At 39.4% G+C, this 27,221-nt stretch overlaps 1 protein-coding gene across 1 annotated transcript; it reads left to right on the forward strand.

Annotated features, from left to right (window-relative positions):
• Window positions 1-11,625: 11,625 nt before the first annotated feature.
• Window positions 11,626-26,922, forward strand: LOC132871696 (SLAM family member 9-like). The gene is made up of 9 exons (XM_060906114.1): window positions 11,626-11,644; window positions 11,742-11,816; window positions 16,125-16,418; window positions 16,704-16,979; window positions 17,134-17,265; window positions 20,483-20,514; window positions 20,623-20,754; window positions 24,506-24,550; window positions 26,666-26,922. Exons 2-9 carry the CDS (start codon window positions 11,759-11,761, stop codon window positions 26,741-26,743), a joined length of 1,047 nt encoding a protein of 348 aa, XP_060762097.1. The 5' UTR covers window positions 11,626-11,644; window positions 11,742-11,758; the 3' UTR covers window positions 26,744-26,922.
• The last annotated feature ends 299 nt before the right edge of the window (window positions 26,923-27,221 follow it).

Consider the following 27,221-nt stretch of genomic DNA (forward strand, 5'->3'; position numbering starts at 1 on the left):
TGCCTACCAGGCAGACAGGTCAGCGGATGATGCAATAAATACGGGACTGCACTACATCCTGCAACACCTTGACTCTGTAGAGACGAATGCCAGGATCTTGTTTGTGGACTTCAGTTCAGCTTTCAACACCACTGTTCCGACATCCTCCACACCAAGCTCACCCAGCTCACTGTGCCCTCCTCCACCTGTCAGTGGATTATAAACTTCCTGACTGACAGGAAGCAGCAGGTGAGGCTGGGGAGCATCACATCCAGCACCCGGACTATCAGCACTGGCGCCCCCCAGGGGTGTGTGCTCTCCCCACTGCTCTTCTCCCTTTACACCAAAGACTGCACCTCAAGAGACCCATCTGTTAAACTCCTGAAATTTGCAGATGACACAACAGTCATCGGCCTCATCCGAGACGGTGACGAGTCTGCATACAGACGGGAGGTTGAACGGCTGGTCTGTTGGTGCGGTCAGAACAATCTGGAGCTGAACACGCTCAAAACTGTGGAGATGACAGTGGACTTCAGGAGGAGCCCCCACACACTGCCGCCCATCACCATCACCAACAACACTGTGACTGCTGTTGAAAACTTCAGGTTTCTGGGCTCCACACTCTCCCGGGACCTGAAGTGGGAGACCAACACAGTCACCATCATCAAAAAGGCCCAGCAGAGGTTGTACTTTCTGCACCAGCTCAGGAAGCTCAACCTGTCTAAGGAGCTGCTGACACAATTCTACTCTGCCATCATTCAGTCTGTTCTCTGCTCTTCCATCACTGTTTGGTATGGATCAGTCACCAAGCAGGACAAGAACAGACTGCAACGGACAATAAGGACTGCAGAGAAAATTATTGGTGTCAGCCTGCCCTCCATCCCAGACCTGTACCTGTCCAGAGTCAGGAAATGGGCAGGTAACATTTCTGCAGACCCATCACATCCTGGTCACAAATTGTTTAAACTTCTCCCCTCTGGGAGACACTACAGATCACTGTATGCAAAAACAGCTAGACACAAGAACAGTTTTTTTCCCTCAGGCTGTCTCTGTGTTGAACAGCTAAAACCGGACTCAAATATCAGTAACATCAACTGTGAAATATCTGCACACTCATACCGTCATTCTGTGCACACTGTAGAATATAAATATAAAATATAAATATAATGTAAATATAATCTCATCTCATCTCATTATCTCTAGCCGCTTTATCCTTCTATAGGGTCGCAGGCAAGCTGGAGCCTATCCCAGCTGACTACGGGCGAAAGGCGGGGTACACCCTGGACAAGTCTGTAAATATAATGTAAATATAAAAATATTTATATTTACTAAGTCATCCTTGCACTATGCACCATTTTGCACCAAAATATTTTTAAAAAAGTTTGTGTGATATATATATATATATATATATATATATATATATATATATATATATATATATATATATATTGTGTGTGTGTGTATATATATATTTTTCCTTGTCTATACATATATTTACCCTTCTACATGTACATAGCTTTTTGTTTTGTTTTTTGTCTACGCTTTTTTTTTTATCTGTTTGTACTAAGAGAGCTAAGTGAAACCGGAGTCAAATTCCTCGTGTGTGTTCACATACCTGGCAATAAAAGTGATTCTGATTCTGAAACAAAGAATTGTGAACAATTCTTGATTCCCAGTGTCAGATTCAGCAGGGGACAATTTGTGCAAGAAATATGTGACTGGACATCCTTTCCAGGTTTTACTCCTTTGTCAAAAGACAGCTTCTACACCACACTCAGAAGTATCTCCTTCTTCTACAAAGGGATTTGTAAGGTCTGGTGTCCGCACTCCATCTTAATGTTTGCACACACATCCTTTAACAGAGGAGATGGGGTGCCGTAATACTACTGAAACCGTGAATGAAATGAAGGTAGAAATTTCCAAAGCTCGGAAAGTGCTGTCGCTCCTTGATACTGGCAGGGTTGGACTAAAGCTGAACCACTTACACCTTGTGGTCATCCTTTGTGACCTCCTCATAACTGATGAGGTCGCCAAGTAAAGTCATACATTAAACTCACATCTTTCAGCTTTCAAAAAAAACCCCTGTTCTCTCAATGTCTCTGTAAGAGATTCTCAACATTGGTGTTGTGACTCGATGTGTGGTTGTCTGATATGCAGATGGAGTCACAAGGAATTTTTCTATGCATATGAACTTGATATTTTTACAATTACAGTGGTGCTTGAAAGTTTGTGAACCCTTTAGAATTTTCTATATCCTCCTGAGAACCAACCCACAGACTTGTGTCCTCTGTAGTTGACATTTGTTTTACGTGCACACCCTCTTACTCTTTCAAGCTATTCACTTGAATCCTGATGTCTTGTAAAGAGTACATCCTGGGCTTTCCGATGATATATCATGTGACTAGGAGGGTTGCTGTGAAATTCCTCGTAAGGAAACCACAACAGAAGAGAAACAGAGACACATTTTTTCTTGGTTCCCAGGAGGATATTTCTGCATAAATATGACCTAAAACATCATCAGATTTTTGTCTTATTTGTTTAACTGGGTTCTCTTTATCTACTTTTAGGACTTGTGTGAAAATCTGATGATGTTTTAGGTCATATTTATGCAGAAATATAGAAAATTCTAAAGGGTTTACAACCTTTGAAGCACCACTGTCAACCTGGCAGAAAATTCTAAGAAAAAATCACCCTTCATTAGGGCCCAAGCACCATTTGGTGCGAAGACCCTAAATGGTGCTCGGGCCCTATTGTTTTTTGAAGGATTTTTTTTTTTTCTGTCGCGCTTGGCTTTTTTTGAGGCATTTCCCATGCACAAAAACTCATGAAATTTGATACATCAGTCATTGTAACCGCTTCTCAGCGACAGACGTTTGGCCCCGGGCATGGCCCAGGGACTTCATAGCACCCCTTTTTCCATTTCCCATTGAAATGAATAGGTAGAACTTTGGAGTGATGATGTCATAAGGTCATTTGGAGTGATGATGACACATGGTCATTTTTAACATACTCCTCCTAGACGGTTCATCAGATTCATGTCAAACTTGGCAAACATGATGCCAAGATATTGCTGGAGTTGAATTGCGAAGGGGGGTGGCATGGTGGTGTAGTGGTTAGCGCTGTCGCCTCACAGCAAGAAGGTCCGGGTTCAAGCCCCATGGCCGGTGAGGGCCTTTCTGTGCGGAGTTTGCATGTTCTCCCCGTGTCCGCGTGGGTTTCCTCCGGGTGCTCCGGTTTCCCCCACAGTCCAAAGACATGCAGGTTAGGTTAAGTGGTGTCTCTAAATTGACCGTAGGTGTGAATGAGAGTGTGAATGGTTGTCTGTGTCTATATGTCAGCCCTGTGATGACCTGGCGACTTGTCCAGGGTGTACCCCGCCTTTCGCCCGTAGTCAGCTGGTATAGGCTCCAGCTTGCCTGCAACCCTGTAGAACAGGATAAAGCGGCTAGAGATAATGAGATGAGATGAGATGAATTGCGAAGGGATTTTTGATATGTTGTAATATGTTGAAATATTATAACATATACTGTAATATGCCAAGATATTGCTGAATGTTGAATTTGACATCTTGTAATATGATTCTGATACTCTTTAGCCGTTATGGCATCTTTATTAACAATCACGATCTTACACTTTCTCTAGTCGCGGTGGGGAGAACTCTGAACTCTTTTCATCTCTTTACAAACATAACACGCCTGGGCATGTCCTAAACAAAATGTGGTGTCACAACATGAGTTTCAGGCTTGTGACTTGTAACCCACTGTGGTGAAAACAAAACACTACACCTCATTAAACTGCATTACAATCACATATCACATATTGTAACTGATATGTCTGTTACTGATATTGTAACTGAGAGTCTGATGATGTAACATATACAATTCTGTGCACACTCATACACACACAGTCATATGCATATTTATGCATACACACATACACTCACAAGTATGCACTCACATGCACACGCAACATCTATGAGCACACTCTCTTTCACACACACACACCTTCTCTCTCTCTCTCTCTCTCTCTCTCTCCCTCTGACAAACACACACACACACACACACACACACACACACAAAATAATAATAATAGTGACCTGCCATCATTGTGCATTTTGTTGCAGACATATGAAAACTCTGCAATGTACACACACACACACACACTGCAAACACAGGAAAGCTAAGATGACTTAAGATTACAGCGTGAGATAGAGATAAGGAGGAGACACATGTATAGTTTTGTACATATATAAATGTACATTTTCACACCACAGAAACACACACACACACACACTTACAGTCTTTATCTGTCTATCTCTCATCCGTCAAGCAGTCATAGCATTTGCAACATGCACATCACCTTTGAACATTTGATGAATATATGAAATGTGACCGTTTTGTTGGGTGGTGGGATGTCCTGGGTTGCAGAACCACACGTGTGAGGGCCCATCAAGGCCGCTAGTGGCTTTAATTCAATTTGGAATTCCTTTGAAGCCCAGACCATTTTACACCAGACCACAGCAGTGCTGCATCCAACACACTGCCATGTTAATCAAAGTGTCGTTTACATCAGATACTGGTAGTGTAAAGAGCATTTATAGGCTTCCTATCACAACATGCCCACTTCCTTCTTGATTCTTGACTTTAAAATACACTTACAGTATGGGAAGTCCCACATATGACTCACGTACATATGAGTCAGACCTGCTAAAAATGCTTGGTGGCTTTTTTAAAGTCAGTCAAAACCAACAAATAAATGCTGTTTGCTGATCACTCTGATGTGCTCTCTGCATGTTTAAATTTAAAATAAAAAAAACCTTTATAACAACAATTTATCCATTTTAAAAGTTATGATATTGCTAAAAATAGGCTTACCTAGATGCAACCATTTGCACTGAAACCGGATATGCGGATAACTGGCACACTAGAATGCCATTTACCTTCGTTACACAGAGCCATCAAATAAAACCTCCTAATTCTAAAAAAAAAAGGAGCCACTGCGCACTCTCTCTCTCTCTCTCTCTCTCTCTGTGTTCACTGTTTCAGATGGGCTAAAGGCAGAGAAAGAACTTCACTGTGCAATGTGTATGTGACAAATAAATGTTTCTAATTCTAAAAATCTAATCAGTAATTTTCTGTTACCATGTGATTTTTGCTGGCAACAAAATCCGCGAATCAACAGACTTCACTTTTATGAAGTTTAATTCTCACTCTGCAAGATACGGTAACACAGATGCACTACTGACACGGATACTCAGATAGCCCTTTTCCACCAAATCAGTTCCAGGGCTGGTTCGGGGTCAGTGCTTAGTTTGGAACCGGGTTTTCTGTTTCCACTGACAAAGAACTGGCTCTGGGCCAGAAAAAACGGTTCCAGGCTAGCACCAGCTCTTTGCTGGGCTAGAGGAAAGAACTGCTTACATCAGCGGGGGGGCGGAGTTGTTAAGACCAACAACAATAGCAAGACGCCATTTTTAAATAAGCGACGAGATATCATGGATGCAGTAAAGCAGCAGTCATCCATTACTGTTGTTGTTGCTTCTTCTTCTTCTTCTTCTCTGTTGTTGTTGCTTCGATGTTTGCGCCAAGGTTTATGCAAACGCAGCGATCCCCGATAGCAGAGGGTCATTGAAACGACGTAGAGTTTTGGTCAGAATGGTCGGTTTCCGTCGTACGTCAGAAAATCAACGTTGAAACGGCGCCGTGAAACGTCGATTTCTCCGCCGTCTGAGAGGGTCGATTTATCACCGTTGAATCAACGTGGGTAAAGGTTGATCTGTCGACCGTCAGAGAAGGTTGAATATACGACGTTGAACCATCGTCACTTTTGCCGGCCAGTTTTCAACATTGGTAGGATGAGCAACTGGCCCGTAGCCAGGGGGGATCGGAGGGTTCGTTCGATCCCCCCCCCCCGCGACACCGCGCCCCGGACACACACGCCTCAAGATTACTCAAGATTTATTCATTTGTTCATGTCCGATGAATATACATTGATTCACATTTAAATTTACAATATCAAATCCAGACTAATCAAAAAAGAAAAGTAGACTAAGTGAGGACGAGTTAGAAAAACGGGTTCATTTCTCCTATGTTTATGTTTACACGTTTTGTTCAGACTGCTTTACACCCCAATCCAGTGGGTGGCGGTAATGCCCCCATTAGACCCCTTTCACTGACGTCACCCGAAACCGGAAGTAAACAAACCCTGCGCCACATTGGAAGACCAATGGCCCTTTTCCACTACCCTTTTTCAGCTCACTTCAGCTCGCTTCAGCTCACTTCAGCCCGACACGGCTCGCGTTTCGACTACCAAAAACCAGCACGACTCAGCTCGTTTCATCCCTGCTTAGCCCCTAAAACTCGCACCGTTTTGGGGTAGGGCTGAAGCGAGCCAAACCGTGCTGACTGAGGCTGGGGGCGTGAGCAGACACTCCCCTGTGCACTGATTGGTGAGGAGGAGTGTCCTCACATGCCCACACACGCCCCGCGAGCGCGCTGGGATCTGTAAACACCGCAAACCCGGAAGAAGAAGAATTACGAATTACGAGAATTTCTGAAGCCTTATGCGCCTCGCCTCATCTACACGCTCTTGCCAGTATCTGTTGGCGTTGTCAAGCCACAGCACCAAGACCAGCAACACTAACGACTCCATGTCCTCCATGTTTATTGTTTACTATTCGGGTCGTGAGACTACCGCTTAAAAGCTCACTGAATCAGTGACATACAGAGCATCGTGGACGAGTTCGCGGAGCGCAAGGCTCGTCGTATGCCCTTCAAATAATGCGCGCAGTAGGCTATTGATGTTTTATTATGAGCCATGTACAGTATGTCGCCGAATGTTTTTTTGTTTCTGAGTTACATGTTCGTCTGAAGGACTTAATGTACAAAATAACATAGTTGCACCCCGTAGTGTTGAAATTGGTAAACACAGTGCATTCAGTGAGGTTTGCACCGCCCTCCTTTTATTTCTGACTCTTCCTATCACTGTTGCAACCTCTGAGCGCTCATTCGTATGCCCTTCAAATAATGTGCGCAGTATAGGCTATTGATGTTTTATTATGAGCCATGTACAGTATCCTAATGTTTTTTGTTTCTGAGTTACATGTTCGTTTGAAGGACTTGATGTACTAAATAACATAGTTGCACCCGGTAGTGTTGAAATTGGTAAACACCGCAGTTGCGGACATTTTGTAGCCTAAAATGATGTTATGATAAGCTTTAATAAAGGGCCCGGTCATTTGCCCCGCCCCCGGCCCGGCTCTGACTTGTTCCGCCACTGTCACTGATGTCACTGTTTGCGCTGCTTAACGACATCACGTGACGTCCACCCACTTTCGCTAACTCCACCCAATGTGTCCACCCACTTCCAGCCAGCACGGTTCAGCGCGGTTGTAGTCGAAATGCAACTCCAACAGCCCCACTCAGCCCGACTCAGCTCGACTCGGCACGGCACGGCTCAGCCGCGTTTGTAGTGGAAAAGCGGCACAACAAACTCGTGATTTGGGGGAAATAACGGCAGCGCGCGGTATGTGAACCCACGAGGCACTTGGTTCATCATAAACCTACAATCTGTAGCGTAGTTTGGGGGGGGGCATCGGCGCCAAAAACCCAGGGCCTCACCACTAGGGGGGGCCCCTGCCAATCACCGGACGTGCTGGTCAAACTTTATTTACACTATGTGCCTGCGCCGGTGGCGTCTACACATAACGTGGAATATGGTTATATAATTATTCTATTTTCTGTGACGAGACAGCTTATATCAAGGTAAGACACACTAGGCTACTGGCACTGACATAGGCTTATGGCTTGTTTATGCGTACCCTCCAGATTCTGAAGTTGCCCCTGCGCAGTGGTCCATGCTATTCAGGATTCTAATGCTATGGTTACTCAAACAAAGAATTAATCTGCTAGCTGAGTTGTGGTGTGGTGATGGTACGGTTTTCTTAGCAGTGTTAAAACAAGTATGAGGCGGTTTAAATCCAGCGCACGTAAAAGGAGAGAAAGATTAGAGGAGCAACAGAGGAGAGATGCTGTGACTTCTAGCTGTGCTCCACTGACGAGATATTTTCGCCAGGCTACGGTTGATGCTACACCTGAGGTGAACGAGACAGGCGGATGTGCTGGTACTAGCACTGTGGAAAATGATAGTCAGGTGGAGTTTACTGTCCGGGAAGATGGCTCTTCTGACTGCACAACCTGCCCTCGCTCATCTCTCGACTTGAGCGAGGAAGAGAACGTAAGCGAAAGGGTCAGCAGACCTTCTGAGGTTGAAAACACTAGTCTCCTGGGGGGATGCATTGTCGGGGAAAGTGGCGCGGCTACTGCGAGCACATCTCGCGCTAGCTCATCCCTCGATTTGAATGAGCCGTATGAGACGCGCTTGTCAGATTTGGCGCTGATCTGTATCGAGAGGGACATCGATGTGAATAAGGAAAGCGTTGTTGACAGATTTGCTAGTATGAAGGAGAGAAAGCTAAAGCTGAAACTAAATTAAATGTGTTAAGGCTGCCCTTTTTTGTTCAGTTGAGCCCACAGACGCAATCTTAATAATCAATCATTATGGGCATAGGCATTACTTTTTTTGATGGACATACAATACTTGTTTGATGGGCATACAATAATTTCCACCAAATGATATTTTGCCACTGGTTTGTACTTGTTTGCAATGCGCAGTTCCAGTGCGCTACGCAGTGCTGCAGAGTTCGAATGATATAATCACCCAGAGCGAGCTGTATGATTTATAATTGATGTGAAATAAAATTAAAGCCTGTTAGTTTGTACTTATTGTCATGCGTGAGTCTGTTGCTGAAGATTATGGTCGCATTTTCGAAATTGTAAAAATGCCTTTATCGCCGGTATTTTATTAGGCTATAGCCTAAGATATGGGTAGGGGGGCCTCTGAAACATCTACCGCCCCCCCGTCACAATACCCAAGCTACGCCCCTGCCTACAATGGTAAACTTTTGTGCTGTGTTCGGGTTCTAACAAAGCTGATGGGAAAGGTGAAAAGAAGTCTTTCTACAGAATACCAGCTGTGATTGAGACACAAGCAAACCAAGGAGCTTTCTGCCAGGAGACAGAGAGAGGATTTAGCTGCTTTATGCAGAGCGGATCTGAATACTTCAAGTCTATTTTGTTACTGGTAAGTCACTAGGCTAACGTGTTGTAGAACATTTTTTTAAATGTTTACTGAATAAAAACATCCTTAATTTTATCAAATATACTCTACTCTATATTTCATTTCTTTCTTTTGTTTTAATTTTCCTCCCTCCATCCCTCTTTGGATTTTAAATATAGTTTTTCCCCATGTCCAAATAATGAGGTAGGGTGGCATTTAGAAACCCATAGCCTACTGCTGACTTTCTTTATCAATGCTGCATCAAATTAATTTTGGTTATGTTTTTCTGTTTCCATGTACAGGTCTGCGCCGCAGGAGGAATAGGCCACAATTATAAATAAATCATAAAATGTTTCTAAGAACTTGTTCAAGTGTGTTCTGTTCCTTATAAATGTTAAAAGTTATGCCTCATTAGATAGCTTGACAAACATTAGGAGAGGTGCATTGTTGCATGCATTTTTATATCCTGTTGTACATTAAACAGGACGTAGCCTACGCACATTGATATAAATTAAGTTTCACTTTCATGGTTGAAGTATGCATGTGTGTGTTCATCCTAGGCAAGAGCCCCGATGTTTTATTGTTAGCTAGTTTAATTTAGCCTGTTTTGCTTAATTTGTAGCCTTCCTGTTGTACATAAAACAGGAAGTAAAGTTGGATGACTCATCGCCAAAAATTCAACTATAAATCGACCGAAATACGTAGTTGAATAAAGGGTGAAAGGGGGTCTATTCTCTGTCGACCACCAGCCACTTTTCAACGTCGTTTCAACGGAAACTCGTATGAGCAAAGCGGTGTTGAATCAACGTCGGTGATCGACGATGATTCGACGGCATATAGGTCGAAGAACATGCTGATGATTCCACGTCGAATCAACGACCCTCTGCTATCTGGGATGTAACTGACGTATACAGTGACGTAATGACGTGGCTCCCTTTAGCACCCCGAGCTATGGAAAAGCAAACTGGCTCTCAGCTGGTTCACAAGTTGAACGAGTTGTGAACCAGCACCAGCACTGGCCCTGAACCAGCCCTGGAACTGATTTGGTAGAAAAGGGGTAATAAACAATGGCAGTTGTCATGGCAATGTGGTTCTTGCCATCTAAAAGATCATTTTTCTCAGTGAATAAAAACAAACAAAAGCATGTCACATAAAAACTCAAGGAAAACCAGGTTTATTTTTACACCCAAACGCTTGACACTTGGGCATCTTCAGGGTCGTTTTGAACAATTTAGAAGCGATGTGTCCACTAGATCCACTCGCCTCGGTAAGTCATGTAGAGTGTAAGTGCCGTCACAATCTTGGATTCTCTTGTGTAATTTGTACTCAGAGTGTGATATTTGAACCTTGGAGAGAGTAAGATGGCAGCACCCAGGGACATTGTTTTTCTTTTAAAATAAAATCTGTACACAGTATACATGTACAAATACGAACTCGTCAGCACTTGAACATGTTTTTTATGGATATTATCTGTCAGTACAAAGGAGTTTATTTTTTGGGTTTTGTTTATCTTTAACATCACTTTGAGACTGTCTGGCCTATTTCACTTTGCCAAATTTATAAACACTGGTTCTGGTAAATCTCCACAGAAAGAGGTGTGTTTTAGAGACCGTTCCAAATACAGCAAAACATGACTCAGTATTTTATGATCCTGTGGCTATTATGATGACTTCTATTTCTATCTTTGTTGTGTAAGTAACCTCATATTGTGTCAAATGTATGATGATAGATGTGTAATTTCTTCCAGTTCACAGTGTCGTAACGCCTGGTTTCTGTTACTGGCACTTCGATCTTCAGAATAAGCATAATGCTGGAAACTAGATAATGGAAGACATACCACTGCAAATAGTGTACATTGCTTCAATACGGAGGCCATTTGGAAAACTACTTAATCATACAGAATGCTATGAGAAATTCACAGATTAATAAACTGAATCCAATATCATGGGTATTACATAAACATGTTTAACATAGTTAAAAAAAACATTACGAATATAATACATGACAGCGAAACAAGTACAATTTTAATTAGCATTATGAAATTGTGAGAAATATATTTTTATATAGACCTGTTCACTATGCCGCAGTTGACATAAGTTTTTATTATGTTCAGATGGTAAAAGGTTGGCTATAATAAAAAGATCATTACTTTAAAAAGGCTTCTTAAAACAGAACAGTTTGTCTTGCTTAAAAAAAAGAAAGGAAAAAGCTTATAAACTAAAATCCATATTTAAATTACAATGCACAGTAGATTCTACCTTTATTATTGAATTAACTAGAAATAGAAGATAATTGAAAAATAAGCAAATGTCTTGTCTGATCATTACATAATCAATAAAAGTCTAAGGTTCATGTCTTCACAAATTAAAATTCACCTTGATAAAGTTGACATGAAATGAAGTACTAACAGAAATAAATCCATCTTTCTCATCTTCTCCCTTCAGCGACATCCACACCCCCCCCCCCCCCCAACAAGTGAATTTTATCCTTGATTGGTCTGACTGCTATTTAGCTGGAAAAAGTCAGAACACATGTCTCCCATATCACTGTAAGAAATACTTCTAAAATATGGTATTTTAACACTAAATGTATTACTAAGAAAATGTTGTTCAGTATTACCAAATGTCTCACTTCCTTAAAACTAGCAGCAGGAAGTTAACAAATGGTGGCAGCGATGCAGCTCCTCTTGTTCTTTCTCTTCATATTCATCCCAATCACAGGTAAACTAATCTTCTAAAGTCTTTCTAACTGAAGAGTAATGTAAAATGTTTGATCTACTATAACCTAGAGTGAACTTTAGACAGCAGACAGTGCTCAAAATTAATAATAAGATCCACTGTGTGATACAAAGAATCAACGTCAGCTTGTGCTTAAAGTCATCTGGGTAACTACTGGATTATTTCAGGCCAGTGATGATAGTCACTGGCAACAAATTACTGAAAAAAGGTTTTGTTGCTGTGATCCAATATTCTCCATCAAATTACACCATTACCACACAAATTTGTACCATTACACACACCATGCAAGGCACAAACCCTGCTCCTTTCAGACAGAGTGGTAACGTTAAAGAAATTTGAAAAGGCAGATCTTTTGAGATGGTCTTGAATCAGTTGATGGGTGATGACAGTATATAAATGGTTTTCTGTGTCTAAATCTGATTTCTGAGAGTTAGCTTGTCATTTCAAATTAGCATTAAGGGTTCTACTGACTTATAATTTGAAAGAGGCGTTCATTTCAGGAGGCCAGATATTCACTAAATATATATTTATACATTCAAGACTTTCTAAGCTTTTATATTTTAAATTTGTGAAAAAGCATGATGGCGAAGGGGTGTAATTTACTTTCAGAAGAAACTCTTCAGTTTACTCTGGTTCTTTCCATAGCGGTCACAAAAAAAAACTTCTGCCGGCATTAGTTTCACAATTCATGTTGGTTTGTGGGTGTCTCATTTTTATTTTTTCAGTTCAGTGCAGTGGAGCCACTATTCTCTGTATAGTTTGATTATAGGTTAGGATAGGTCGAGTACTAAAGAGGAATGAACATATTAAAGAGGTATGACTTATAACTGAAATGTACACTATAATAACTCTAAATTGATTTACTACCTTGAAATAATAATATAATTACTCAAAGTAAAAATATAATATCTTGAAATGAGCTGAAAGATGAAATAACAAGATAGGGCTCAAGAATAAACTAATATTTTAAAATTGTGAGATATCATGATAAAATGACATACAGTACTATCTTACAATGGTGAGCTATTAAGTGAAAAAACAAACAGCCATATTTTTAAAAACAAGCACATCTTCTTGAAAAATCAAGATAGCAATTCACTTATCGATTCATTCAGTTTCAGTAACCACATGATCCTGAATTTGGAACCTCACCCAGGAACAATGGGTGCAAGAAAAAAAACTGTGAATGGGGCATCTGTTGTACCACGGTGTCATTCTAAAAATTGTCTATTGTAGAGTTGAACGCATACTGTATACATCTTTACTAGTAACTGGTAAATGCTCAGACACGCACAGTGATAACTAACTATAACTAAAACTTATTATGAACCTGACATCTTCAAATAAACTGTATAATTTCATCTCATCTCATTATCTCTAGCTGCTTTATCCTGTTCTACAGGGTCGCAGGCAAGCTGGAGCCTATCCCAGCTGACTATGGGTGAAAGGCGGGGTACACCCTGGACAAGTCGCCAGGTCATCACAGGGCTGACACATAGACACAGACAACCATTCACACTCACATTCACACCTACGGTCAATTTAGAGTCATCAGTTAACCTACAGTAACCTGCATGTCTTTGGACTGTGGAGGAAACCGGAGCACCCAGAGGAAACCCACACAGACACGGGGAGAACATGCAAACTCCACACAGAAAGGCCCTCGCCGGCCACGGGGCTCGAACCCGGACCTTCTTGCTGTGAGGCGACAGCGCTAACCACTACACCACCGTGTCGCCCCAGTTAAACAATTATGAATAATCAATCATTCTTATAGACGTGTTATCAAAAGGATATATGCTCACCATCCATTTTGTCAGGAACACCTGTACACCTGCACATTCATGCAGTTATTGAATCATGTGGCAGCAGCTCAGGAGATAAAATCATGCAGATACAGTTCAAGAGCTTCAGTTAATGTTCACATCAAACATGAGAATGGGGAAAAGTCTGATCTTTGTGACTTTAACTGTGACATGGTTGTTGGTACCAGAAGGGCTGGTTTGAGTATTTCATAAACTGCTGATCTCCTGAGAATTTCACACAGAACAGTTATTACACAGAATGGTGTGTAAATCAAATCCATTTGGAAATGAATATTTAAATTAATAGAATTAGCAATCAACAAATAAATAAATAAAATCAATATAGTACAATGAAAATCGTGAAATATAGAGAGAAAGATAGATATATAAACTCAAAACTCAAAAATGACAGCTAGTGCCTGCTTTTCCTGTCCTGTAGCTATGTCTCTGCTTGTTGATTGGTTGAGCATATACACTATGTGCTGTGATTGGTTGGAATAACCTGGGTGTTAGCAAAAAGTTGTTTCACTATCTGAAAACACACACACATTTGAGAACCAAACTGCCCACGTTGATGTGAGAACTATTTCAGAAATCCAGAAATAAGTCCAGGCTGTTCCACAGATGCCATGTGATGCACAAATAATTGCAGCCAATTCCACAAATAAATGACGTATGCTTTTGCATTTCAAAAATATTTCTGAGCTAAAAATCTCATCTCATCTCATTATCTCTAGCCGCTTTGTCCTGTTCTACAGGGTCGCAGGCAAGCTGGAGCCTATCCCAGCTGACTACGGGCGAAAGGCGGGGTACACCCTGGACAAGTCGCCAGGTCATCACAGGGCTGACACATAGACACAGACAACCATTCACACTTACAGTCAATTTAGAGTCACCAGATAACCTAACCTGCATGTCTTTGGACTGTGGGGGAAACCGGAGCACCCGGAGGAAACCCACACAGACAACATGCAAACTCCACACAGAAAGGCCCTCGCCGGCCACGGGGCTCGAACCCGGACCTTCTTGCTGTGAGGTGACAGTGCTAACCACTACACCACCGTGCTGCCCTGAACTAAATATTTGTTTATCAGTTGCAAAAATATTCACACATCTGGGCAGCACGGTGGTGTAGTGGTTAGCGCTGTCGCCTCACAGTAAGAAGGTCCGGGTTCGAGCCACGTGGCCGGCGAGGGCCTTTCTGTGCGGAGTTTGCATGTTCTCCGCGTGGGTTTCCTCCGGGTGCTCCGGTTTCCCCCACAGTCCAAAGACATGCATGTTAGGTTAACTGGTGACTCTAAATTGACCGTAGGTGTGAATGGTTGTCTGTGTCTATGTATCAGCCCTGTGATGACCTGGTGATTTGCCCAGGGTGTACCCCCACCTTTCGCCCGTAGTCAGCTGGGATAGGCTCCTGCGACCCTGTAGAACAGGATAAAGCGGCTAGAGATAATGAGATGAGATGAGATTCACACATCTACTTTTATTTATGTGTGGATCAAATTTTAAGTGTTTGTGAATCACTTACTGTTACTTTGTGGGTCTTGTTTTATTTTTGAGAAATGCATGTTATTTATGTGCAAATTATACAACAAAAATACCACTGTAGTCCATTTGCCCTGAAACCAAAGGAGACCTGCGTTGCTACTATACTGTACGAGTAAATCGGTTGAATTGTCACATTGTGTGGGTCAGTTGGAACAGCACTCAAAAACTTACTTGTACACCAGGAAAAAAGTCACACATTCATTAATCTGTGGTATAAATTATGACATGAGTCATGACAATAGATCTTGAGATGTCTATCACACACATGTGGAGAAGTGCACCTATAAAAATCACTAAATACTGGTTTAATAAACAACTGAAAGGCAAGAAAGTCTGTTGTATAGCAGCTGCTGTAGTCTGCAAATGTGGTAGAATTTTGATAGAAAAAACATGCACTCGTTAATTTCCACACTTAAGATGTAATAAAGATGCACTGTAACTGCCCTGATTAATGGTGAAGACATTATACACTTTATTTGTTTTAATCTTTTTTTAAATATCATATTAGCCATGATGACCATGATTTCTAAGGTACTAAGGTTTAACCATAAAACCAGGACTGAAAAAAAAAGAGAATCCATTTCCTGCACCTCTGCTTTCACACACTCTTACAAAGAGTTGGTGTCTTTACGTTTTGGTCAAACTACTGAGTGTACAGTATACAGTTAGGGATACGGCCCTGTAGTTCTACTGAATGCAGCCAAAGAAAATTAAGTTCCTTTATAATTTCATCAGAAGTATCTTTATGTTGTCAATGCTGAGACATGTCATGTTAAAATAATGTACAACTAAATGGAGTTGCCAATGCACAGTTTGTTCTGCCTTGGATTCTGTATTTATTTTGTTTGTTTATAAACAAATTGTGACATAAAATACACAACATAATGCAAGTAATTAAAACATAACTAAATTGTTTATTTTTGCTTTTTCCCGACAGTGTCTGATGGGATTTTTAAACTGGTGAACAGTTCTGTTCAACTGGATGTACAGAAAAAAGATTATGAGTTTGATGACTTCACATGGACATTTAACAAAAGTAAAAGCGTTGTGAAATACTATAAAAATTATCCAAGTAAAGTATACCCAGAGTATAAAAACAGAGTGGAGGTGAATGAGCAAACCCAAAGTCTGACACTGAAGAACTTGCAGAAGACTGATAGTGGACTCTATGAAGCAGCGGCATCTGGTGAACAAAACCAAATTGTGGCCGAGTACCAATTAACTGTGTTGGGTAAGTCTTATTAAAATTGCAGTACTGATACAATACTCTTATCAGTCTGAGATAAGAAGCCTTTTTTTTCTCAGCTCTGCATTTTGTTCTGTAATGTTTTATAATTTAATTAAGTGATGTCTCTATTGTAATCATGTTTGAGGTCAGTTAATTTTGTCTGGACCAAGATAAATGCACTGATGTATATAGAAGCTGATAACTGTGTTCATTGTCTAGCAATACATTAATGCAGTTGTGTGTGTGTGTGTGTGTGTGTGTGTGTGTGTGTGTGTGTGTGTGTTCCAGATCCAGTGGAGAAACCAGTCCTTAATGGCCCTTACCCGCAAAGCAATGAAACTTGTAATGTGACTCTCAGCTGTGAAGCTCAGAAACTCTCAGTCACCGCTCACTGCTACAGTGACAGATGTGACATGAAGGAAAACGAAAAGGCTGTAGATGGGTTCCTTTCCCTCTCATTGTATGTCAGTAACAGCTTCATTATTTGTAATCATAGCAACCCAGTCAGCTGGAAAAATACAACCATGGAGATGAAATATGTGAAACAAGTCTGCCCTTCTAATGGTATGAGCATGCACACATACACACATCACATTACATTTATTCACACATGCACATATGGCCCTTTCTTATAGCATGCTATTCTTATTGGATGGTATTATCTGTAAATTATGTACAGTATATGTAAATTTTAATCTCATTAACAATCTTTCCCTAGGAGATACAATGAATCCTTCTAAGTCAAATATGACTGTCATCATTGTCTCACTATTGTTTGCCATCCTCATCATCATCCTCATCATCATCATCATTTATATCTTCATCCGGCACAAGAAACTTAGGACACCAGGTAATTATCTTTTTTTTTATAATTATTAGAATTAATATGGATGAAAAGTGGGTAACAGTTTTATTTTCAATTACTTTAATATCCACTAATGGCCAGTTATATTGTCACATTCATGTCACAGTGAAAGTACCATTAGTGGTATCAAGTAGCATTATATAGATTTTTATTATTGATTTTTATATTAATAACAAAAACTGTTGATAAATTTTCTACAAAAGCACAGCTCAGTAGTGCTGGCAGTAACAAAAATAACAATTTATAACATAAATAACATATAACAAATAAAAAATAACATACTGTAACAGTCAGAGCTGAAGAGAGGACTTGAAGGGTTTTTTAATAAGAAATTTTTAATAATAAGCAAAGTTGCATTTGTGTGTGTGTGTGTGGGGGGGGGGGGGCTGATGCTGAAATGACTGTTTATGTAAGAAATAAAACAGGGTTTAGGTACATGTGATGCCCTTACCACTCTGTATTTGATCATTTTCCTACAACTGCACATTCCGAAGTATATAATTCCACTTATGACAATGTAATTTGCCAATAATTAAGATATTTTACATATTAAATAAATTCCTAATAATGCATTCACCAAATCTATTGTGTGAAGATAAACAAAACCCTTTCATGTGGAGTGTGCTATGTATCCAAATTGTGGAAAGTAGTTCCCTTCTAGTAGTACTACCTAAAGGTAAGTTGAGAATTTGTATATCAATATAGCTCTGTTCCCACAATTGCTTCATGCTTTTTCCAGTAATTAATTAACTTCTCCTGGAAGCATTTAATTAATAACACTTTCATAAATTACTGTGTGACAGTCATGAAACTGATAAACCAAGCTGTCCACACAGGAGCAGTGCCAGAGATTTCCTTTTGCTGATGCTCTGGGGTTGCTTGACTTTTCAGTGAGGCTGCTCTGAAATTTAGGGTTACTCATTAATGTGCCAGTCAACACAGTTTAATTACCTCCACAAAGGAGATTATGCTTTTGGTTTGTTTGTGTTACATTAAGCAGGATTATGCAAAAACTACTGGCCTGAGATTCATGAAATTTGGTGGAAAGGTGTAGTATGGGCTGAGGAAGAACCCATTAAATTTTGAGACAGATCTGACACACAGGACAGTTCTTAAAATTTAGTTTCATTTTGCTAATGTTGCAGTATTTGGTCTTTGTGGAGGTCTTTGCTCTCAGAGTGCCTTTCTAAGTTCTATTGAATCACCTTTGACACACGTACACACATGCAATACCCACACTGCAACAGTTAGAAGGCTATTCTGTGTTACACAAGGTGACATATTCAGCTCACAGGATATACAGTAGATGTAAGTTTCACAAGCTAGACTATCTAAACACACTCTGAATATAAAATTTCACAAAGTTATGCTACAGCCAGAGCTTTCACACAAGCAGCAAACAACAGACACAGGTTTGTGCACATTTTAGCCTCAGATTCTGCAATCACAAATCCATGCTGCCAGTTACCAACACCTCAACTAATGAGTCAACAGTATTCCACTCCATAGACTGAATATTATATGAATGAGCATTACATAGTGATATCTACAGGGTTCCCACGGGTCATGGAATTTCTGGAATATCATGGAATTTTTTAAAAGGTCTATTCCAGACATGGAAAGTCAGGGGATTTTATCATATTTTGGGCCATGTCATGGAATATCAGGGAATTTTGTTTGTAGCATGTTGATATTTTAGTTGCCATTTTGGCAAAATGGCCATACCGGTATTTTCCACTAGGGTTAAACAGTGGAAACTAATTTTTGTACTAAAAACATAGATGAATTACTAAATAAAGCTCACAAATTGATGGGTTTAAAATACTGTGGCTGGTTTTTGTCTGCTCAGCATTAAGGAACCTGTTTTTCTGTTCATTATGTAGCTCATGGAAATTCAGCTTTTTAGTCAGTCAAAGTCAGGGAAAAGTCAGGGAACTTGACATTTGACTTAGAGTGGGAACCCTATGACTATAAGGAGTTGGAATTTCTGCCTCAACCACCAAATGCATCAAATTTGTAACTGGCAACAAGAAAAAAAAATGTACTTCCCATTTGATATCGTCATAACAAAACAATGTTTCTGTTGCTTGAGTTTCCACACGTGGATGTTTCTGAAGTAAAAAATGATCCATTATGATGTCGCTAATGTTCAGTTACAAAAAATATTGTGGTTTGGCCAACAGGATGTAAAAGTATGGTGAAAAGTTCAATGCATTCTGCACCCATTTGGTGAATGAGTTTGCCTGTGTTGGATTTATGTTTTTCAGTCTACAAATTATCAGTTTGTTTTATTAATTTATTTATTTTTCAAATTATAAATTAGAGTATTCACGCATTAAACATTAAAAAAAAAGAAAACACAGGAATTTCTTGGGGGTGCTGTGGGGGTGCTATTGCTATCCTAGAGGTAGCTACAACATCCCCAAGGCCCTCCCTGGCACTGCCCATGCATACACACTTAAAAAAAAAAACTAATTTATTATTATTATTATTATTATTATTATTATTATTATTACTTTTTTGTAATTTTTCATCTATGTACTGTAGGAATTTCATGAATCTTCATTAAATGGAGACAAAGATAACGTAATTAATCATATATATCAATTGATATCACAAACTATGATGAACATCATTTTATCATAGAAGATTTTAGAAAATAGTGTTATTTCAGATTTTTAATGGAAATTACATTCGAACATTTTTTGTATATATAATTTTTTCTTGTCATATCCATTTTGTCCATATTCCCAATCAAAAGGAAAGATTTACCCAGTATTGCTTTAAATGAAATATGGATGAACAAAACAGTGTTCAGCAACATGTAATAAATATGGTCAATTCATGTTGTCTCCATAAAACAAATAAAAATAATATCTAACTAAACTTGCAACATAAAGTGTCAACCCTCTTAGATCTGTAGCTTCAGGAAGCTGGCATGTCACCTGACAACTTTTATATGTCCTTTATTAAAAGTACACAAATGCTTTTTTCCAAAGTGTAAGTGAAATGTCTTATTCATGGTATAAATCTAATATGCATTGAAATAGATTGTTTAAACACTGATGTGTGTGTTCATGAGGGATCAGTCAGTGACTGTGGTATCATCTGATGTTGGATGATAAAGTGATAAAATTGTGTCTGATATTTCATCTTGAATTTTGTTTGAAATTATAAACCATTTCATTTCTATACCTCCTAGATTCTGGCAACACAGTCTATGAAGAAGTTAAGGTGACCTTTTGATCATAGCAATCATTTTTTGCACATTATTTACATATTATTGGAGAAGAGAGCATAGTATGTGGTATATTTAACAGTTTGGTTAAACCATGTGTGCAGGCGGATAAAAAGCCAGTCGAGATGTCAGAGAACCCTGAACATCCTAGTACTGTTTACTGTACTGTCACAAAGCCAACCCAAACTTGTAATAATGATGAGAGCACTGTAAGCACCGCAGACCCTAGCGACAAGGTAAATGCCAGCAAACAGTCATTTTAGGTGAAAGAAATGGTAATATTCTATTGATACTGTCTCAAATATGCATATATATGCATAATGATTTATCAAGCATGATTAACTAAGAAAGCATGTTCATAACAATGCTGCAATTACAAATGTTGCAATGTATCCTGCTGCAAAAGAATATTTCTGACATGGTATAATATATATATATATATATATATATATATATATATATATATATATATATATATATATATATATATGGGCAGCATGGTGGTGTAGTGGTTAGCACTGTTGCCTCATAGCAAGAAGGTCCGGGTCTGAGCCCCATGGCCAGTGAGGGCCTTCCTCTGGGTGCTCCGGTTTTCCCCACAGTCCAAAGACATGCAGGTTAGGTTAACTGGTGACTCTAAATTGACCGTAGGTGTGAGTGTGAATGGTTGTCTGTGTCTATGTGTCAGTCCTGTGATGACCTGGCGACTTGTCCAGGGTGTACCCCGCCTCTCGCCCGTAGTCAGGTGGGATAGGCTCCAGCTTGCCTGCGATCCTGTAGAACAGGATAAAGCGGCTAGAGATAATGAGATGAGATGATATATATATATATGAGATGAGATATATATATCTCATCTCATTATCTCTAGCCGCTTTATCCTTCTACAGGGTCGCAGGCAAGCTGGAGCCTATCCCAGCTGACTACGGGCAAAAGGCGGGGTACACCCTGGGCAAGTCGCCAGGTCATCACAGGGCTGACACATAGACACAGACAACCATTCACACTCACACCTACGGTCAATTTAGAGTCACCAGTTAACCTAACCTGCATGTCTTTGGAGCACCCGGAGGAAACCCACGCGGACAACATGCAAACTCCACACAGAAAGGCCCTCGCCGGCCACGGGGCTCGAACCCGGACCTTCTGGCTGTGAGGCGACAGCACTAACCACTACACCACCGTGCCACCCCGATATATATATATATATATTGGTCTAAATTTTTTGCAGTCCAGTCAGATTAGTTGCTAACAGTGTTAGATGTAACAGTGACTTTCTGACCGTCTCTGTTACAAAATGATGTGTCGGTCACTGAACTTTGAGACTTCAGGTGGAGCTGAACTTTTAAAATGCTTCTGTAGATTAGAATGCATTCTGCTGTCTTTAGTCACATCACCAAATGACAAGACAACTAAATAACTTCCTCTCGTAAACTTACAGGATTATGCATTCATTCTTCATATGTAAGATGGGTTTCTTTAGTTCAGGAACAATTCTTTTTGCTTCTTTCAATTATTCTGGTATAAATTCCACAACATTTCTACAGGCTAGTCTTCCTGTAATCTGTTCAAAGGGTTTTGGGGTTTTTTCAGGCCAGTTTATTTGCAAACTGTAACATAACCTTTCTGTTCTGAAAGAAAGGTTCAGTGCACATTCTTGGGAATATAGGCGATTTCTATGTGTGCCATTTTGCTTTTTATTTCTGTGGTCAGCAGGAATATTTAAGGAATCATTTATCCTGGATCAGAACAAAGAACTTTCTGTGCATCAATATTCAAGCTTTGCTGCATCACTTTAATTCATTGTTGTAGTTTTTGTGATATGCACAGACATGTGAAACAAGTACAAGATTTGAATGTGCTGTACTGCCAGTGACTTTTCCAGCAATTTACATTCACACTGTGTTTGTGTGAGACGTGTATGTCACAGGAAGCTGCCCAAATCTTGTTTATCTTGTTTTATCATTTATTTTATCATGTTAATACATTTTATAAACATGATTTTTTTTATGCTATTCTCTTGTATTACCTATCCAGACAGCACATCCGTTCATCACTTCCGTTCATCTGTTCAGTAATGCATTTTTTTATTGAAAGGGGTGTTTGTAAAAGGAACTAAGGAAATTAGTTTATTTCCTGTTTCTGTTCTGCAGAGACTTCCTCGTTCTTTCTGTTTATACAATGCTGGTTTTTTTTGTGACCTTGCTGTTAGTTCCCCAAAAAAACACTTACTTACAGTCTCTTTAACCTACTTGTTCGCTTACCGTAAAGTGGAAAGACAGAGATTAGAAACAAAGGTTTGGTTAAGAAAAGAAAGTCTTCATTAATAGTGTCCTGATTTTATAGTTTGATACTTTATTACATCAAATTCTGTTTGATTTTTTTTACACTTTTTTTCTGCAGTTTGTAAAACTTAAGTTCCAATGTCTTTTTTTTTTTTGTATTAAAGAGGCCTGATTTTTACAACATAAAGTGTGGCATTTAACAGGAAACCATGTTTTACTCCTCTGTGCACATCCTTTTGTGAAAGATCCATTAAGATTTATTTGAACTTTTGATTTATTCTACAAGCGTTTCAACATTGCAATGAAATTTGGGAAAACCGTAATATTCCATTACATGCCACAGCTGTAGTCTCGAAATGAAATTGAAGGCTTTCTTTTGATCCAAACCCACTATGAAATAATCTATTTCCATCGACAGAGTAGCTAGGAGGTGTAAAAAGGGCAAAACTTTTACTCATTATTTACTACTGCTGGATTTGATTAATAAAACAAATAGATTAAATATGAAGACTGAATGAGTGCCAAGAATACATCTAGGAAAAATAATACCTATGGTGATCTGTTGGTTTCGACATAGTTTAACTATAATAAGCACAGAAGAAGGCTACATACCGTAACAACTGTAGAATCATAAACTTGTTGCCTTCATGGATTGTAGCAATGTCTTTCATGTTTAACTGTCTATTTGCTTGAACAAAATCAAGGTTTGGAATAATAATAATAATAATAATAATAATAATAATAATAATAATAATACATTTGATGACCAAACATTTATTTGTTGTTTGTGCCAGGAGGATGGATGCAAGTGTAGATCAACATATATTACAGTAAAATCAAGAAACACCAAGATTATGAAATGTGAAACATGAAACACTGAGGCTAAGCAACAAAACAAATGAAAGACAAATAATGAGAAACAACCAAGGGCCAAAAAAGGCCCTGTTTATACATGGTTTTAAAATGCATCCTGGGTAATCAGATCACAAGTGAACAGCTGAGACACATTGCCGTTTACACCTGTGTGTATTAAGCGTCTCCAAGGTCTCCATCTGACCACTTTTGTTCAGATTTTATTACTGCCTACATTCCGCTAGAAGGTCTAAGGACTCTGCGTACTGTTAAGTTAAAAACATTTACCTGCAACATTCCGTCATTTACTCCAACGAAATATATCAGCGCACTTCATTTTTTGTTTTCACACTGGCACACTGCCACCAAAACAAGCACCACATTCTGTATAGATGAAGTATTTTTCTGTTACATCATTGCTGGAGATGCATCAGGACATACTAGCATTTATGTGACAAAAGTTGTGTGGTCAAATGTGTCCCAGACCACCTCGGCAAATGGGTTAAGTGAACGCGTCACAGTGCGTCTTGGTGGTCATTTACACTTGTATTTAGCACCATCTACTTGTGAGCCAACTGCCCAAGATGCATTTTAAGGCCAAATGTAAACAGGGACAAAGTGTGCTGGACAAAACTTGATATACTAGTGCTCATTAACCAAAACATGAAACAAATGCATAAAGTCCTGTGACATTATCAAGTCTGGCGCAGTGGCTAATTGGAAATATAGTCCAGCAAAGTATTCAGTGCAATGATGTTTGTTTGTTTGTTTGTTTGTTTGTTTGTTTGTTTGTTTGTTTGTTTGTCATAAGTGGAATTTCATGATTTACTTCCTTTGTCCTGAAAATCTTTAGGAAATGGACCCCAGTGACAAAAACCTCTATGATACTCCAGATCAAGTATGATTCTTTCTGATTTATTGAGTTATACAAGCCCGAATCAGAAAAAGTTGGGACAGTATGTTGAAATTGACATTAAAACTGAAAACAATGATTTGCAAAAAAAAATGACTTATATTGCAAACAAAACAATACAACAGCACATTATTTGTGGTTTTACATCATGATTCTTATTGTTGCTGTTGTTTTTTTCAAAATAAACACATTTCAGTTTTAATTCTTGCAACACATTTCAAAACAAAAGTTTGAACAGTAAAGTATTTACCACTTTATAATGTTGCCATTCCTTCTCACAACACTTAATGGATGTCTAGAGACTGAAGCCACAAAGTGATGAAGCATTTTAGGTGTTATTTTGTCTCATTATTCCCACAAACAGGTCTTAACGTGTGCAACAGTACATATTTTACATTTCAAAACTCTCCACACATTCTCTGTTGGGACAGAGGGGACAGGCACCCTCGTCTTCCACAGCCATGCCTTTGTAAAATGTGCAGAATGTGGTTTTGCCTTGTCTTGTTGAAATACCCCTGGAAAAGATGTCATCTTGAAGGCAGCATATGTTGCTCCAAATTCTCCATGTACTTTTCTGCATGAATGCTGCCACCACAGAAATGTAAGTTACCTTTGCCAAGGGCACTGACAACCACATACCATGACAGACCCTGACTTTTGGGCTTGTTGCAGATAATGTAATGGAAGTCACTCAACAGTAATCTTGAGGTATGAAATAATCCTTCAGTAACAGCCTGGATGGTCCTTTTTTGTCTTTAGTCCGGAGCACACAGCATCCATTTCTTTCAAAAAAAAAAAAGACCTGGAATACTGATTCATCTGACCACAATACATGTTACCACTGAGTGATGGTCCATCCCAGATACCTCCGAGGCTAGAGAAGTTGACAGTGGACACAGTTAACATAAGGCTTCCTTTTTGCACAGTAAAATTTTAACTGGCATTTGTAGATGTAACTCTGTATTCTAGTGCTAGACAAAGGTTTGCCAAAGTAATCCCAAGCTCATGTGATTAGATCAGCTATAGATGATTCTTCTTGATGCAGTGCTGTCAGAGGGATCAGAGATCACGGTTGTTCAGCTTAGTTTTGCACCCTTGTTCTTTACACACCAAAATTCCTCCAGATTCCTTGGATCATTTCATGATCTATCTTTATATCTTTCTTTGAAAGACATTGTTTTTCAACATTTCAATAACTTTCTCATGCATTTGATGACAAACTGGAGATCCTCAACCCATCTTTGGTCCTCAAAGACTAGGCCTTTCCTGGATACTGATTTTGGACCAAATCATGATTACTGTACATTCACCTGTTGACACCACCTGTTTCAAATCACATCGTTATTTCACTGCTTTACTTCATTACTCGGGGCGGCACGGTGGTGTAGTGGTTAGCGCTGTCGCCTCACAGCAAGAAGGTCCGGGTTTGAGCCCCGTGGCCGGTGAGGGCCTTTCTGTGTGGAGTTTGCATGTTCTCCCCGTGTCCATGTGGGTTTCCTCTGGGTACTCCAGTTTCCCCCACACTCCAAAGACATGCAGGTTAGGTTAACTGGTGACTCTAAATTGACCATAGGTGTGAATGTGAGTGTGAATGCTTGTCTCTGTCTATGTGTCAGCCCTGTGATGACCTGGCGACTTGTCCAGGGTGTACCCCGCCTTTCGCCCGTAGTCAGCTGGTATAGGCTCCAGCTTGCCTGCGACCCTGTAGAACAGGATAAAGCGGCTAGAGATAATGAGATGAGAGACTTCATTACTCGCCCTAAATTGGCCCCATCCCAAATGTTTTTGGAATGTGTTGCAAGCCTGAAATGCAGGAATAGATGTATTTTACCAAATGAAATGAAGTTGACCAGACAAAACATGAAATATCTTGGGTTCATACTGTCTGCAATGAAATCTGAGTAAATGTATTTTTTTTTAAATTTGTTTTTTCCATACTGTTACAACTTTTTTCTGATATGGGGTTGTAATTAAAGTGCTTAGAGCTGTTCTATTTGGTTTTTAAAAATCTGCAAACCATTGAATGCAAACTGTTGAATTATACAGTAATTATGGTTTATTTGCTTTTTTCTTTTCTTGTTCCCCTTTTTATGTATCTAGAATCAACAAAATGGAAGTATCAATGATGTACCTCAAACCATTTATGCTGTAGTGAACAAGGCTGGTAAACAAGTGTAAGAAGCCCAGCTGAATGGAAACAGGTTTTATGAGCAATGAAAACAAAAATGTGTTCTTACTTCATTGGCATTTTGAATACTGTATTGTTTATCTGGTATCGAACCTGTCACATGTTCAATTAGACTTTTACATTAATTTAAAAAAATATAATTCTGCCATTTTTGTTTTCATACTGAAATTCCAGCAAAGTTTCTATAAAACTCATCCACTTTCCAGCTCAGTCACAAAGCCACAAGATATGTTCATTTGTGCTGTGGCTTTGTAATTGAGCTGGAGAGCAGATGAGTTTTATGGAAACTTTGCTGGAATTTCAGTATGAAAACAAAAATGGCAGAATTACTTTTTTAATGTATATAAAAATGAAATTTTTTTCTGTACAAGAATCAGTATATATATATTTGGCCTCATCAAAGCTCGGGAATTGATATATTATACACACACACACACACACACACACACACACACACACATTATATAT

Source organism: Neoarius graeffei, chromosome 23, assembly GCF_027579695.1.
Source record: "Neoarius graeffei isolate fNeoGra1 chromosome 23, fNeoGra1.pri, whole genome shotgun sequence".
Taxonomy (NCBI): Eukaryota; Metazoa; Chordata; class Actinopteri; order Siluriformes; family Ariidae; genus Neoarius; species Neoarius graeffei.

Excerpts from the sequence above, each read along its gene's own strand:
- LOC132871696 (XM_060906114.1), top strand. The coding sequence starts at position 11,759 with ATGGTGGCAGCGATGCAGCTCCTCTTGTTCTTTCTCTTCATATTCATC. Across the intron at positions 16,419-16,703 it reads GTACCAATTAACTGTGTTGG|ATCCAGTGGAGAAACCAGTC; the intron begins GTAAGTCTTATT and ends TGTGTGTTCCAG. Across the intron at positions 16,980-17,133 it reads ACAAGTCTGCCCTTCTAATG|GAGATACAATGAATCCTTCT; the intron begins GTATGAGCATGC and ends ATCTTTCCCTAG.